This window comes from Heptranchias perlo, chromosome 3, assembly GCF_035084215.1.
Source record: "Heptranchias perlo isolate sHepPer1 chromosome 3, sHepPer1.hap1, whole genome shotgun sequence".
In the NCBI taxonomy this organism is placed as follows: Eukaryota; Metazoa; Chordata; class Chondrichthyes; order Hexanchiformes; family Hexanchidae; genus Heptranchias; species Heptranchias perlo.
In genome coordinates, this window is record NC_090327.1 from 54243760 (window position 1) to 54260661 (window position 16902).

At 43.4% G+C, this 16902-nt stretch overlaps 1 protein-coding gene across 1 annotated transcript in view; it reads left to right on the top strand.

The window, feature by feature from the left end:
- The window catches only part of abhd3 (abhydrolase domain containing 3, phospholipase), an 86551-nt gene that overhangs the window by 38745 nt on the left and 30904 nt on the right, over positions 1 to 16902 (top strand). The window contains exons 4-5 of the mRNA XM_067975463.1: positions 2157 to 2202; positions 10643 to 10755. Of these exons, the coding sequence (XP_067831564.1) occupies positions 2157 to 2202; positions 10643 to 10755 (159 nt within the window). The remainder of the gene's footprint in view (positions 1 to 2156; positions 2203 to 10642; positions 10756 to 16902) is intronic.

The following is a 16902-nucleotide window of genomic DNA, read 5'->3' on the forward strand; positions in this document are numbered from 1 at the left end:
TGTATATTTACAAGTAGGATATCCATCGGGGGACTAAGACAACTCCAATCCAGGTTAGATCTCAGCATTGAATATCAAATAGCCACTGAAAACAGTTTATATTTATACACCTCAAAGACTGCTCTTAAGAAACGTCAGATGACTTGTTCTGAGATTATTGTCATGTGATCCTTATGCTACTATACCAGTAGAAGGCAATGTTGCACCACATACACGCCATCCTCACTGGAATGTGATAGACATTTCATTTCTTATCAGTAAAGTATAACTCACGTTTGCACAGTTATAAACATCACACTCTTTCCAGGATAATTGCAACTTAACCCAGACACGTTGCGGGTAATTTTAACTTTGTGCAACAGTGTAAAACGGGTGATAGCAAATCGGCAGCCTGTTTATATCCCTCCTGATTATTATTTCCATTGACTTCAATTTACTCAGCATCATGGATTATATGTTATGCAATTTCACGGATTTAGACTTGAACAAAATGAACTCTGGGTATTATTAGCCATATTATTTGAGCAGCTAGTTTAATCCATTTGTTCAGTAAAATTCCGTTCCTGCATGTTATTCACTCAGTGGAATGCACATGACATGATGCAATTTAATAAACCCTTTAGCAAATGCCTGAAGTGAATATAAGTGACTGCAATACACTAATTTTGTTCCCCCATATACCCACCTTGACCTCATAAAAACACAAATACATTTAAAAGTTAAAATTTATAGATATCATACCTGGCACTGAGATTATTACAAATATAACTTGAGGCTGACTGAGGAGATGTGTGTCCTATCTTACACCTGACCTGACATTTTCTTCTATTTCTACACCTGGCATGAAGATATTTTTAATCAGATGGTGTTACTCTTGCAGGACAAACACCTCACTGATGTTTTTGCTCAAGGGCATAAAACAGATAAATAAAATCAACAAACAGCAACACCAGGAGGAGCACATGCTACCTATCCAAATACTCACTCTCCTGTCTCATTACCACCTTAAGGCAAAACCACCATCAAAACAGCTGTCCTGAAGGATCGGTGGCTTTATCCGATGAGCAGCTGAACCACAAAATTTGGAAGGTCCCAGATTCCATTCCCAAACTCTTGAGTTTCATGGTCTCAGCTAGAACCAGTGATAAGGGGGTGCTACAGTTGGCCTCAGCACCTATAAGTTAGGGAGGCTACTATCAGGCAAGGTTGCTGCTTCTGATTGTTATCAAGTTACCTGTGCCGGTAGCGTGTCCAGGCGGACACATAAAACAGGCTAGGTTCCTTAAACATGTAAATTAGGGGCCTAACGCCTGTTGAAAGGACCCTTTTCCAAAATTAGTCAGCAATGAGCAGGGGAGGTGTGGGCCCACCCCAGTCAGGGTTCTTTAGCAGTCGCCACAGCTGGCAACGAAAGGTAAGTTGTAAAAAAATATATATTTGCCTTATGGTGAAAAACTGGCGGAGATGGCTTCTGCTTTAAAACGGCGAGAAATGTCAGGTTCCCAGACCAAGATTTTTTAGGATCGACAGCAAGACTGGCCATTCACAGAGCTGTCTGAGAGCCCTACTGCTCCTGCAATCGATAGAAAATTGCTGCAGACGAAAGCCTTTATTGGAAGCAATTACAATCATTTGAAATTTTTTTTTGGATGTAACATCAGAAACAAGTTAAAGCATTGGGCAGAACTTTCAACTTTGGTGGAGGTGTAGAACGGGTGGTAGTGGATCGGCCGTCCGTTTTACACTTCACCCAATTTTCCTTTCCAGTTAAGCTCCCGCTGAAGTTGAAAGTTCCGCCCATTAGCTTTTGAACTTTTTTCTGAGGTATCTTTGGAAGCAAAAATGGTGTTTCAGTCTATTAGCTGAGCTCCAACCAATAACATCTGCAAGTACAAACTATTTATTTAGTCTTCAGGAGCCCATCAAAAAAACACTTATGTCACTATATCTGGGGAGATCTCTTAGAAACCACTTTCCCAATACTTTCATGGGACATCTATGCCCTTTCCCACTTTCACAGCCCTGCAGCCCTTCCATGCACTAATGTAACTGCTGACTCATCATAAGTAATGTCCTGAGAGATGTTCTAGTATTTTTAGAAGTTGAAATCAAATATTAATGGTACATTCTTAAAAATGTTTTTGGATTTCTTTTAGGTGTGTTGTTTTCAACAACAGAGGAGTTTCTGGAGAGAGACTATTGGTAAGATTTTTTTTATCCATAAATAGTGTGGGACTGTTTATATCTTTGCAACTGGAGTTTATTGGGGGGTACTCAAATTAAGGGTAATTTTCCTGCTTAATGGTACTAGCGAGGAGCCTCGCTTGGCAGAAGTGCACATTAGAAATTTAAGCACAAACAGTGCAAGATCTTCCAATTACTTTGGTTAGAAAATCATTCACCACTTGTGCCCAAATTTCCGAAATGTGCTCCCAGCAGGTAAGACTTGTTGATGACAATGAAAAGGCAGAAAAATATCCCTATTGTGGAAAAATAAATGTTTTTTATGCTTTCCCCCCATCCCCCACACACACAACACTGAGGTTGGCCTTCAAAAAGTGCAACAATAATTTTTATATTGCAAATATAAAGAATTCTACAGTAACAGTACATTTTATGCCAACGAGTACAAACATAATAGGACACAGATTTAAGGTAATTGCCAAAAGAGCCAGAGGCGAGATGAGGGGAATTTTTTTTATGCAGCGAGTTGTTATGATCTGGAATGCACTGCCCAAAAGAGTGGTAGAAGCAGATTCAATAATAACTTTCAAAAGGGAATTGGATAAATACTTGAAGGGGAAGTATTTGCAGGGCTATGGGGAAAGGGCAAGGCAGAGGCACGATGGGCCGAGTGGCCTGCTTCTGTGCTGTATCATTCTATGATTCTATAATAATAAAATGACAGACAGGAAAAGACCAACTGGTCCATCATGCCTACCCCACATTCATGATACCTGGAGCATCATGACTAGACACTTCATACCCCTCAGCAGCCATGTAATCTCCTGAGAGAGGGAAAAAAAACCAGGGTCAAAAAGGAAAAAATATCTGGAAAATAATACATGATCTGGGAATACATAATGTGCTTCAGGGTTGTATCACATTTGAAAGGTTCAAATGGTGACATAAATTGCAGGATTGATGTGTGAGTTATTTATACTTGGCCAAACCTTGAAAATGTGTTACTGACTTAAAAATCCTCCCAAACATTTTTTCTTAAAATATATATGTGCATATAACCTTTTCAGAACTTTATTCTCAGGGCTTCATTATTCTTTTACTGTCCCTAACTACCTAATCACTATGGCTACTGAGTTTTTCTTTGCAGCTCCCTGTTACAAGAGAGCAATTGAGTGCATTTCACAAGATTATGAAATCCAACCATGATTGAAATAGGGATGAACTAAGGTTTTTAGATCAAAAAGCAATACACTTGGTTTTGCTTAGTGTACGTACTGTAGAAAATACGGCCATATTTTGCAGTGAAAATAACAGTCAGGCTAACAGCCATTATTTATGCGCAAATCGGACAGCACCTTTCTGCGAGCAAACGTGCACAGTTAAACGCGCAAATCCGGAAGTTGCTGTCCGAGATGCGCTGCCACTCCGGAAGCTGCGTGAAAACAGCATCTCGCCCTCTGGCTCCCCGTTCAAATGTATTGAATAATGTGAAGTTCCTGTACTGACTTTGTAGATATGGACTAAACTCGCCACAAAAAGTTTAGGGCTTGTCCATTCCAGTCTAAGTACCCTTTTAACAGTGTGGTACGTTTTAATTGCTGCCAAACAATCTCTCTGGCACTGAAAATTAACTTTTACAAATGTAAAGTCTCATTCTTTCAGCTTTTAGTTACTGTTGGAGATTTTTTTTAAATTTACATTTTTTTACTTGTCTTTCTGTCTCTTTTATCTCTCTCTTAATCCAATCTTTCTTTCCCTCTCTTTATCTCGCTTTCTGTACCTGATTTGACATTCAATTCACTATTCTAATTTACATTTCCTGGTTCTGACTCTGCGCTGTTATTAACGATTCTTCAATCTGATTGGTTAAGGAGATACACAGTTGCTTGCCCTGTTCACTCAGGTCCCAGATGCCCTGTAGAGGGTGCTGCACCTTTTTGGCTGTTTGGCTGTCAGCAACTTGGCGTGCAAAACCCCATAGAAAGTCTATGGGCAAGTGCAAGTCTAACGAACGGCCGTGCCATTCATTCACCACTCACAGCAAAATCTGGCCCTATGTGTATGGTTTGTAACAACTAATTGGAACCTTGAAAATAAATTATTAGTGTTTAAAAGTTTAATGATCCTTAACTTTGATTATAAAAAGGGCTAAAATAGATCAACAGTTTTTAAAATGCAAGTGGAGTGCTCCCCAATCGCTGAGTTGGTAAATGCACCACCAAGTGTGAACTCACCTGGATTCACCTCAGCACAGACCCGGGCCACAGGGGACTTACACATGAAAAGTGGACAATTGGGGAATATAGCCTTAGTCAACATCCTTGGAAGATGAGGAGAAAAAAATTGATTTTTTTCTTAAAATGCAAGTTGATTCGATTTAGAAACGGTACTGTTCAACAAAACAAGTCCCTTCAGGACAACACAATGCACAGTTGTTATTTCTATTATGAATGCCTTTGGAATTCATTGCTATTGGAATGCTTTTAATTAAATTATAAGCTTTACCCCCTGCCAGTGTCAATCATCATAAAATTCTGCAGTGATTTTCTATTGCACTGAATACCTTACGCAACTTAAACCTAATAAAGTACTTTTGTCTTGGGGCAGTATGATTTTTGTATATTAAAATCATTTTTTCCCCTGAAAACTAATAGTTTATTCAGTGTCTACAAAGCATAATTTTGAGACACAAAAGCCCTGATTTTAACTCTGGGAGGGAGTCGGTTGGGCAGAGGGCAGTGCCAGCATGAGGTCTGGGCGATTTTACTTCCTGGGCCTCATTTTGGTATGATTGATGGGCGACCCGCCCATTTTCTCTGCACAATTTCTAGTGGGCTTCCTGAGGCCTATTTAAAGTGACAATACACATCTTAAAGTGAGCTTTCAGTCCCTGCTTTCACATTTCACTATTATACTGCTACAAGGAGGGGAATCTCTGAAATGAATTGCAAGACTGCCCCAGGTTTTCAGATACCTCCTTGAAGGGCCTCGTGGAGAAGGCCAGGGCAAGGAAGGAGATCCTGCTCCCCAGCACCTACGGGAGCAACCCCAGAACCACTATCCAATAGGGCTAGACAGAGGTGGCTGAGAGGGTCAATGCCAGTAACATCATCCCCAGGACTTGGCATCTGTGTCCTGGGGTGTTCCTCCTGGCTCCACATTCAGTTAAATATTTTTAACAAACTTACGGTCCCAGCGGATTGGAAGATAGCAAATGTAACACTGCTATTCAAGAAAGGGGTGAAGAGAGAAAACAGGGAACTACAGGCCAGTTAGCCTGACATCAGTCGTCAAGAAAATGCTGGAATCCATTATTAAGGAAGTGGTAACAGGGCACTTAGAACATCATAATATGATTAGGCAGAGTCAACATGGTTTTATGAAAGGGAAATCATGTTTGACAAATTTTTAAAGTTTTTTGAGGCGGTAACTAGCAGGGTAGATAAAGGGGAACCAGGCAATGTATTATATTTGGATTTTCAAAAGGCATTCGATAAGGTGCCACATAAAAGGTTGTTACGCAAGCAAAGGTCTCATGGGGTTGGGGTAATATATTAGCATGGATAGAGGATTGGTTAACGGACAGAAAACAGAGAACAGGGATAAACGGGTCATTTTCAGGTTGGCAGTCTGTAACTAGTGGGGTACCGCAACGATCGGTGCTTGGGCCTCAGCTATTTACAATCTATATTAATAACTTGGATGAAGGGACCGAATATGTATCCAAGTTTGCTGACGTTACAAAGCTGGGTGGGAAAGTAAGCTGTGAGGAGGACACAGAGTCTGCAAAGGGATATAGACAGGTTAAGTGAATAGTTAGTCAGATAGTTGAGGTACTTAACAGACCTCATTGAGTGGAAAGGGGTGCAATTTTGAAGGATCCTCAGCATGTTTCCTGTGCTGTGGGAAGCACTCCCTGCTGGAGCAGACATGTTTCAGCCAGCAGCCAGTGGGAAATGCAAAGGATTATTTGACAGATGGGAAGAAAACCTCATTTATTGCAGCAGGGCACTCTGTCACTTCAGACAAAGTTTTGGCTACAACTCCTTTGTCTTTCCACTCAAAATTCTTAATTTATACCCTAAACTCTGCTGTGCAAACACATTTACCTACTTTGCGGACCCCCTCAAACTCACACTGTCAGGATGGAGGGCGCCATGGCTGCATTCATCACTTCATCCGAGGACAAGAAACCTCACCAGTCTCGCCAGGCACGCCGTCCACCTCCACCACGTGGAGCTCCACAACACAGTGCTGCGCCACAGGCACCTGCACAAAATAGTCGTGCAACTACACATACACCCACTGTAGAGTGACCCAATGGGTGGCATCAAGTGTGGGTATTCATGGTAAACCTCATGAAAGGGACTTATTACACAAGCCAGTCAAGAATGGACAAGACGTGGCAGTAGTGGTGACAATAATAATATTTAATGTGCCATTGACAAAAATCAAATATAAATAAAAACATGACAAACTGCCAAACACCCTCGTGCATCCCCTTTGTGCTCACAAAACCTTCGCCTGACGCTTACGAATACTCCTACGTGGTGCCTCCCCTGTGGCTGCAGCAGAGTTAGTGGCAGGTTGCTCTTGTTAATGCCTTGACCGATTAGATGCTTTGGGCCTACGCCCTCTGGGATTCGGTGCCCGTGAGGGCCCCTCCAAAGACTGCTCCACCTGCACCTGTGCAGGGGCAGACTTGGCCACCTGGAGAGGAGGCAGCATTGAGGGTACTGGTTAAGAGGGGGGCAATAGGTGAGATGTGGGGGCGCTTTGAGTGGCGTCCCCACTTCCATGTCCCCTTTTGCTATCTTCCCTCTCCTGGGCCAGGCCCACATCACCCCTACCACCCTGCTGGACGACAGTTTGGAGTACATGTGTGAAGCGAGAGTCACCTCCTGACACCCCAAAGCCTTTCCACCATCTACAAGGCACAAGTCAGGAGTGTGATGGAATACTCTCCACTTGCCTGGATGAGTGCAGCTCCAACAACACTCAAGAAGCTCGACACCATCCAAGATAAAACAGCCCGCTTGATTGGCACCCCATCCACCACCCTAAACATTCACTCCCTTCACCACCGGCGCACTGTGGCTGCAGTGTGCACCATCCACAGGATGCACTGCAGCAACTCGCCAAGGCTTCTTCGACAGCACCTCCCAAACCCGCGACCTCTACCACCTAGAAGGACAAGAGCAGCAGGCGCATGGGAACAACACCACCTGCGCGTTTCCCTCCAAGTCACACACCATCCCGACTTGGAAATATATTGCCGTTCCTTCATTGTCGCTGGGTCAAAATCCTGGAACTCCCTTCCTAACAGCACTGTGGGAGAACCGTCACCACACGGACTGCAGCGGTTCAAGAAGGCGGCTCACCACCACCTTCTCGAGGGCAATTAGGGATGGGCAATAAATGCTGGCCTCGCCAGCGACGCCCACATCCCGTGAACGAATAAAAAAAAAGCCTTGTAAGGCCAATGCCAGAGTATCTGCCTGCCTGTTTGAGGCGGCAGAATGTTGCTCACCCTGAGTTTGAAGGGCCGTTGTCAGGGCCTCAATTGACTCATTGGTGAGCCGAGCTTGAAGCTCGATGGAGGCTAGCCTACCCTCCATCGCAGACATTCCCGCACTTACCCACGACACTATCTCAGAGATTCCCTCCTGTACCTGTGCCACCATTCCATTCATGCAGGAGTTGGACTCCTCCATCCTCTGCGCGATTATGGAGAGTGTGTGTGGCATTTGTTACAGCACCTCACAAATGTGCTGATGCCCCTCAATCATTCTCCTTTTCATGGTTCAGCATCTGTGTCCAGCTGAGCAGAGCCTGGAGAAGAGTGCTCCCACCGACGCAGACTCTCCACAGCTGCCCCTGCCACCAGTGTCTGCTCGTGCTCACGTGTGTGGTAACTCACCATGTGCGACCCCAACTAAGTGAGGACGGGAACCCACCGAGGTATGTGTATCAGCACTGGTGGATGGCTTGCTCAGATATGACGGTGCCCCGCCGGCCTCTCAGGAATCGCCCTCTGCCATTGTGGCGGTCGCTGAAGGCCCTGTAAGAGAACAGAAGGCAATATTAAGCATGATGACAGATATTAAGGTGCTGATGATTGCAAGGCATGTTATCATCATTTGCTATTGTGAGTGCTGAATGTTAAAGTTCTGTCACCAACCATTTGTCGGGTGCCAGTCTCGGCGTTCCCGACGGACAGGCACTCGAGGGGGTGACTTAGTTCCAGAGCCTCCTGCTTCCACGTCTGTGAGGACGACCAGATGTTGCGGCCCCCCTCCGGTCTTCGCCCTCTCCCGTGCATTCTGGGCTCCCTTCTCTTATAAGGGGAGAAAGTAGAGAGGCAAGAGTGAGGGATGGTGACGTGGCCAACCGCTGAATGCATTGGATTGGGTGAGGCTGACCGTGAAAGAGATGCATCAGAGGGTGAGTATGAGACAGAGCCATGACATTGTATGAGGATTGGGTTGAGTGGTAGTGGTGGGATGAGTACTGGGGAGGTGAGTAAGTGCAGGTAAGTTGAAGATGAGCTTTGAGTGGGTGTGAGGAGTGATCTGATAGAGTAGTGTTTGCAGTGCAGAAGGAGTTGTGGGGTGGGTGCGGTGATGTGGAAGACGGATTGTAGGAGACTGAGTAAGTGTACTCACTTTGGCTGACCTAGTTAGTTCACTGAAGCGCTTCCTGCACTGGATCCATGTGTGGGAGACGTTGCTGCTGCTGGTGACCTGCTCTGCCACCTCAAGCCAGGCCTTCTTGGTGGCAGAGGCAGGCCACTTCCTCCCATCTGCCGGGTAGAAAATATCCCTCCTCCTCCTCACCCCATCCAGTAGGACCTGGTGTGAGGCATCAGTAAATCTGGGAGCAGCCTTTCCCTGGGCTGCTCCATTGTATAATTTTGGTTGTTTGCTGCAGGAGCAGCATTGGAGGACTACCCCTTTAAATAGGGCTCGTCCAGCTGACAGCCTGTGATGCGGGTGCGCAGTCCGCCCACTGCGCAGGTTGACGACGGGAAACCCGGAAGCCACGTTAAGTAGCTTCAATTTACCCACGATCGCGTGGGTAACAGACGGATTTTACTGGGCGGGTTACCCACCCGTCCAGTCGCCCCCGCCCCCCCCTCTGCTGCCACCCTGCCTCCCTGGTGATATCGAGGCCCAAGAGTAAGGAAGTCTTACTCCAATCGTACAGGGCTTTGGTGAGACCTCAGCTGGAATACTGCGTACAGTTTTGGTCTCCTTATCTAAGGAAGGATATACTTGCCATAGAGGCGGTGCAACAAAGGTTCACTGGATTAATTCCTGGGATGAGAGGGTTGTCCTATGAGGACAGGTTGAGTAGAATGGACCTATATTCTCTGGAGTTTAGAACAATGAGAGCTGATCTCATTGAAACATGTAAGATTCTGAGCGGGCTTGATAGGGTCGATGCTGAGAGGTTGTTTCTCCTGGCTGGAGAGTCTAGAAGTAGAGGGTATAGTTGCAGGATAAGGGGTTGGCCATTTAAGACTGAGATGAGAAGGAATTTCTTCACTCAGAGGGTTGTGAATCTTTGGAATTCACTACCTGAGAGTGCTGTCGATGCTGGGTCATTGAATATATTCAACGCTGAGATAGATAGATTTTTGGAGAATCAAGGGATTCTAATGGAAATCAAGGGATATGGGGATTGGGCAGGAAAATGAAGTTGAGGTCGAAGATCAGCCATGATCTGACTGAATGGCGGTGCAGGCTCGAGGGGCCGTATGGACTACTCCTGCTTCTATTTCTTATGTTCTTATACCTTTTTAGTTGTGGCCTGCAGTGGTCCCTTTAAGGACTGCCATGTAGATCTGATTTTCATGAATGTAGCTGGCGCTGGCTACCTCAGGACAAACCAATATTGCAGAGGAGGCCGAACACCTGATTCAAGCACAGGCCCTGGACGCCTATTTTTTTTGCCTACACCATTGTTGCAGGCAATGCACTTCTGGCTCATAATGATGGTGCGCTTCCTGCCCGCCATGTTGCAGGCTTAGCCACTCGTTTAGTGCCCGAAAAATAGGCACAGCAACATTGAATTTCCAGGCCATTGGGCTTAGAACTCAAACCTGAAAACTCTAGATTGCAACACTTAGCATCATTCCCAATATGCCACTGTAATGCCAAAACTACAAAATGTAAAACTTTATTTCAGTCACTGAAATGCATTTCCAGTAAGTAGCAAATGTAACATGGAATGTGATCCTGATTTGGAAGGACAATCCCAAAAATTAATTTGAAAATTGTAATCTTTCTCACTAGAGGACTTTTTTTAATGCCTGTCAGTCTTCCCAGCTTAGGATTGTACCGAGAATTCTGAACTTGCTAAACTTGAGGTTTTGCACCTGGTAACAATGAACTTTTCTTTCTGCAATGAAGTCGTTAACATTACTTACAATGTCACTTTGTATGACTGCCTCTAGACTCCCAGAACATACTGTGCAGCCAACACAGAAGATTTGGAAACTGTCATTGCACATGTCCAGGAAATACTTGCAGAAGCTCCAATGATAGCAGCAGGAGTCTCTATGGGCGGGTGAGTCCCCCATCATCAATATAAGAAATCAACACAATTGACAAGTACATCATAATTTGTAGTGAAAATCAAAGTTTATAATATTAAAGCAGATGATCTAGGAATTGCAGATGGATTTTAATGTAGATAAAAAGGCAATGCATATTGGAGCAGGAAACAATATGTCAAGGAACCAACTAGAGAACAGGCTATTTTAGATCTAGTGTGATCTATAATGAGACGGGGTAAATTAGTAATCTTATAGTTAAGGATCCTCTGGGGTAGAGTGATCATAATGTGATAGAATTTCAGATTGAGTTTGAGAGTGATGTAGTTAAGTCCAAAACTAGGGTCTTAAATTTTGACAAAGCTAATTACGTAGGTATGAGGGGCGAGTTGGCTAAGGTAGATTGGGAAATTAGATTAAAAGATTTAATGGTAGATAAGCAACGGTGAACATTTAAAGAAATAATTCTCGAGGAATAAAAACTCCATGGGAAAAATTATCCAATTGTGGCTAACCAGAGAAGTTAAGGATAGTATTAGATTAAAAGAAGAGGCTTACAGTGTTGCCAAAAAGAGTAGTAAGCCTGAGGATTGGGAGGGTTTTAGAAATCAGCAAAGGATGACCAAGAAATTGATAGAGGGAGAAAATTGAATATGAGAGTAAACGAGCAAGAGATATAAAAAGAGATTGTAAGAGCTTCTACAAGTGTGTAAAAAGGAAGAGATTAGCAAAAGCAAACGTGGGTCCCTTAGATGCTGAGACAGGAGAAATTATAATGGGGAATAAGGAAATGACAGAGACGTTAAACAAATATTTTGTATCTGTCTTCACAGTAGATGACACAAAAAACATACCACAAATAGTGGGGAACCAAGGGTTTAATGAGAGTGAGGAACTTAAAGCAATTAAGATTAGTAAAGAAAAAATACTGAAGAAATTAATGGGACTAAAAGCCAACAAATCCCCTGGCCCTGATGGCCTACATCCTTGGGTTTTAAAAGCAATGGCTGCAGAGATAGTGGATTCATTGGTTTTGATCTTCCAGAATTCCCTAGATTTTAGAACAGTCCCCATAGATTGGAAGATAGAAAATGTAACTCTGCTATTCAAGAAAGGAGGGAAAGAGAAAACAGGGAACTATAGGCCAGTTAGCCTGAGATCAGTAGTAGGGAAAATGCTAGAATCCATGATTAAGGATGTAGTAACAGGGCACTTAGAAAATCATAATATGATTAGGCAGAGTCAACACAGTTTTATGAAAGGGAAATCACATTTGACAAATCTATTAGAGTTTTTTGAGGTTGTAACTAGCAAGATAGATAAGATGGAACCAGTGGATGTAGTATATTTGGATTTTCAAAAGGCATTCAATAATGTGCCACACAAGAGGTTGTTACACAAGATTAGGGCTCATGGAATTGGGGGTAATATATTACATGGATTGAGGATTGGTTAACGGACAGAAAACAGAGAGAAGGAATAAACGGGTAATTTTCGGGTTGGCAGGTTGTAACTAGTGGGGTGCCACAAGAATCAGTGCTTGGGCCTCAGCTGTTTACAATCTATATCAATGACTTGATTGAGGAGACTGAGTGTAATGTATCCGAGCGAGGTGGGAAAGTAAGCTGTGAGGAGGACGCAAAGAGGCTGCAAAGGGATATAAACAGGTTAAGTGAATGGGCGAGAAGATGGCAGATGGAGTATAATATCGGGAAATGTGAAATTATCCACTTTGGTAGGAAGAATAGAAAAGCAGTATATTTTTTAAAAGGTGAGAGACTATGAAATGTTGGTAGTCAGAGGGATTTGGGTGTCCTTGTATATGAATTACAGAAAGTTAATATGCAGGTACAGCAAGCAATTAGGAAGGCAAATGGTATGTTATACTTCAACACCCTTGCAATAAAGGCTAAGAGTAAGAAGGTGTTGCTTCAATTATATACAGTTCTGGTGAGACCACACCTGGAGTACTGTGTACAGTTTTAGACCCCTTACTTAAAGAAGGATATACTTGCCTTAGATGGGGTGCAATGAAGGTTCACTAGATTGATTCCTGGCTTGAGAGGGTTGTCCTATGAGGAGAGATTGAGTAGAATGTGCCCATATTCTCCGGAGCTTAGAAGAATGAGAGGTGATCTCATTGAAATGTATACAATTCTTAGAGGGCTTGATAGCGTAAATGCTGAAAGGCTGTTTCCTTTGGCTGGAGAGTCTAGAACAAGAGGTCACAGTCTCATGATAAGAGGTCGGCCATTTAGGACCGAGATGAGAAAAATTTCTTCACTCAGAGGGTTGTGAATCTTTGGAATTCTCTACCCCAGAGGGCTGCGGATGCTCAGTCGTTGAGTATATTCAAAACTGAAATTGATGGATATTCGGACACTAAGGGAATCAAGTGATATGGGGCTAGGGAGGGAAAGTGGAGTTGAGGTAGAAGATCAGCCATGATCTTATTGAATTGCAGGCTTGAGAGGCCGTATGGCCTACTCCTCCTATTTCTTATGTTCTTATGCAATAGCAAAGGTGGAGAAGGAAAACCATTTTTAAAAAAAAGAAACAACTTGCATTTATATGGCACATTATCATGTCACTTGAGGCATCGTAAAGTGTGATGAATTACTTTGAAGAGCAGTCACTGTTGCTATGTAAGCGAAACACAGCAGCCATTTTGCGCACAGCTAGGTCGCACAAAAAGCAAAGAGATGAATGACCAATCTATTTTGGGTGGTGTTCAATGTATTGGTTAGAACAATGGGAGATCTACTGCTGTTCTTCAAATAATGCCATGGGATCATCAACATCCCTGAATAAGTAGGCAGGATCTTAGTTTAACTTCTCATCCAAAGGATAGCAACTCTGTCAATGCAGCACTCCCTCAGTGCAGTGATCTTACATTTAACAATTCTCTTTTTACTGATATATAATTTGTAGAATACTTTATTGTTCTTTGTAATATTTTTAAAGATTCTCTCTTAACTCCCTTTTTGTTGCTTTATCGTTTTACCCTCTTTTCTTTTTTTTCTTGTATCCCTCTTTTTTTAAATTATTTTTATTATACCTATAGACACCATTCTTCAATTTTTCTAACCTCTTTATTCACCCTGACACATGAAGTAGTCTTAATTTTTTAGTGGAATGGTATATATTTATTTGCACTATTACAATCTCATTTTAAAAACATTGCATTCTTGATCTATAGTTGTGTGTGCCAATTTCTCTTTCCACTTCCCATCTTTGTAAAATCTGCTCTATGTGGTGTCCTTGTTTCTGAACAAACTCTTTTCCTTTCTATTAGGAATTTCACTACTCCCGAGGAGTTCACCCACATTTAACATACAAACATGTTTTTAATATTTGAAATCTTAAATTTCACACTGTTCTCCAGAAAGGGAAGAATGCTTATGTGAAGTTATTATAGGCTAGAGCAGGAACTGATCAATGGGTAGGAGCTGACTGAAGATATCAGAGACCGTTGATGTCATCTGTCAGCGATAAATGAATCCCTGTCATCGTCGTAAAATTATCCAGACCTGCTGTGATTCAATTGTTGCCTTGGCATTTCAGCTTGTTTTTGATATTAGAAATTGGATCGTGCCGTGCTCGTTTTACAGATGTAAAACGAGCGCCTAAGGGTCCAATATGACAGGTAGCATGCACATGCTCGTTCCGTGCCAGAAGTGCACTTCGTGCCATATTGGTAAAAGCTCCTGCATAGGCGACCAGGGCGCGTGCCTGAAGTAGGCATTAGGCCCTTTGCAGATGTGGAACGTGTGTTTGAGACAACCCCCACCACCACCCCCATGCACCGTGCATGCTGTGGTCAGTATTCTCAGGCGCTCCTTAAAGGGACGCTGGATGATGCTATCGGAAAGGTAAGGTTTCATTTTTTTACTTACCTTTCTGTGGTAAGGTAAGTACCGGCTCTACGTTAAATTTGCGGGCTGCTGCCAGCCACAGCTCACCTCCTGCCCCCCCTCCCCCCACGATAGCTTCCCCTGCCCTCCCCCGGACTCTCCTTAGGATCTTAGTGCCTCCCGGGACCAGCGAGTTGCCTCCGGGGCCATGACAAATGAGGCCGGCGGAACAATTTCCCATAATCCTGCCACTGGCCTCTTTAGGCGTGTACATCATGCGCCTCGCCGGGATCATAGAAAGTTATGGCACAGAAAGAGGCTATTCGGCCTATTGTCTCCGTGCCGGCTGAAAAAGAGCTATCCAGCTCAATCCCACTTTCCAGCTCTTGGTCCATTGCCCTATAGGTTACGGCACTTCAAGTGCACATCCAAGTACTTTTTAAATGAGTTGAGGGTTTCTGCCTCTACCACCCTTTCAGGCAGTGAGTTCCAAACCCCCACCGCCCTCTGGGTGAAAAAAATTCTCCTCAGCTCCCCTCTAATCCTTCTACCAATTACTTTAAATCTATGCCCCCTGGTCACTGATCCCTCTCCTAAGGGAAATAGGTCCTCCCTATCCACTCTATCTAGTCCCGTCATAATTTTATATATCTCAATTAAATCTCCCCTCAGCCTCCTTTGTTCCAAAGAAAACAACCCCAGCCTATCCAATCTTTTCTCATAGCTAAAATTCTCCAGCCCTGGCAACATCCTCGTAAATCTCCTCTGTACACTCTCTACTGCAATCACATCTTTCCTATAATGTGGTGACCAGAACTGTACACAGTACTCAAGCTGTGGCCTAACCAATGTTTTATACTGTTTTAGCATAACCTCCCTGCTCTTATATTCTGTGCCTCGGCTAATAAAGGAAAGTATCCCATATGCCTTTTTAACCACCTTATCTACCTGTCCTGCTACCTTCAGGGATCTATGGACATACACTCCAAGGTCTCTTTGTTCCTCTAAACCCTCTGTATCCTCCCATTTATTGTGTACTCTCATGCCTTGTTTGCCCTCCCCAAATGCATTACCTCACACTTCTCTGGATTGAATTCCATTTGCCACTTTTCTGCCCACCTGACCAGTCCATTGATATCTTCCTGCAGTTTAAAGTTTTCCTCCTCACTATGAACCACATGGCCAATTTTTGTATCATGTGCAAACACCTTGATCAAACCCCCACATTCAAGTCCAAATCATTAATGTATACCACAAAAAGCAAGGGACCTCGTACTAAGCCTTGCGGAACCCCACTGGAAACAACCTTCCAGTCGCAAAAACATCTGTCAACCATTACCCTTTGCTTCCTGCCACTGAGCCAATCTTGGATGCAACTAGCCACTTTCCTTTGGATCCCATGGGATTTTACTTTTTTGACCAGTCTGCCATGTGGGACCTTGTCAAAAGCCTAGCTAAAATCCATGTAACTACATCAAACGTGTTACCCTCATCGACTCTCCTTGTTACCTCCTCAAAAAATTCAATCAAGCTAGTCAGACACGACCTTCCCTTAACAAATCCATGCTGACTGTCCTTGATTACTCCATGCCTTTCTAAATAATGATTTATCCTGTCCCTCAGAATTGATTCCAATAATTTGCTCACCACCAAGGTTAGACTGACTGGCTTATAATTACTCAGTTTATCTCTTTCTCCCTTTTTAAACAAAACGGTACAAGATTAGCAGTCCTCCAATCCTCCGGCACCATGCCTGTATCCCATGAGGATTGAAAATTGATGGTCAGAGCCTCCTCCCTTGCTTCTCTTAACAGCCTGGGATACATTTCATCCAGGCCTGGCGATTTATCTACTTTCAAAGATGCTCAACCCCTTAATAATTCCTCTCTCACTATGTTTATCCCATCCAATATTTCACTATCCTCCTCCTTAACTACAATCTCTGCATTGTCCCCCTCTTTTGTGAAGGCAGATGCAAAGTATTCATTAAGAACCATACTCACATCTTCCACCTCCACACATAGGTTACCTTTTTGGTCACTAATAGGCCTTACTCTTTCCTTAGTTATCCTCTTGCTCTTTGTGTATTTCTAAAACATTTTGGGGTTTTACTTGCCAGTATTTTTTTAATGCCCTCTCTTTGCTTTCCTAATTTCTTTTTTAATTTCACCCCTGCACTTTCTATACTCCTCTAGGCTTTCTGCAGTACTCTGAAGCCCTTGAATCTCCCCTATGAATACCCCCCACTGCTCTGACACTAATTTACCTTCAAGTAGCTGTTTCCAGTCCACTTTTGCTAAATCACTT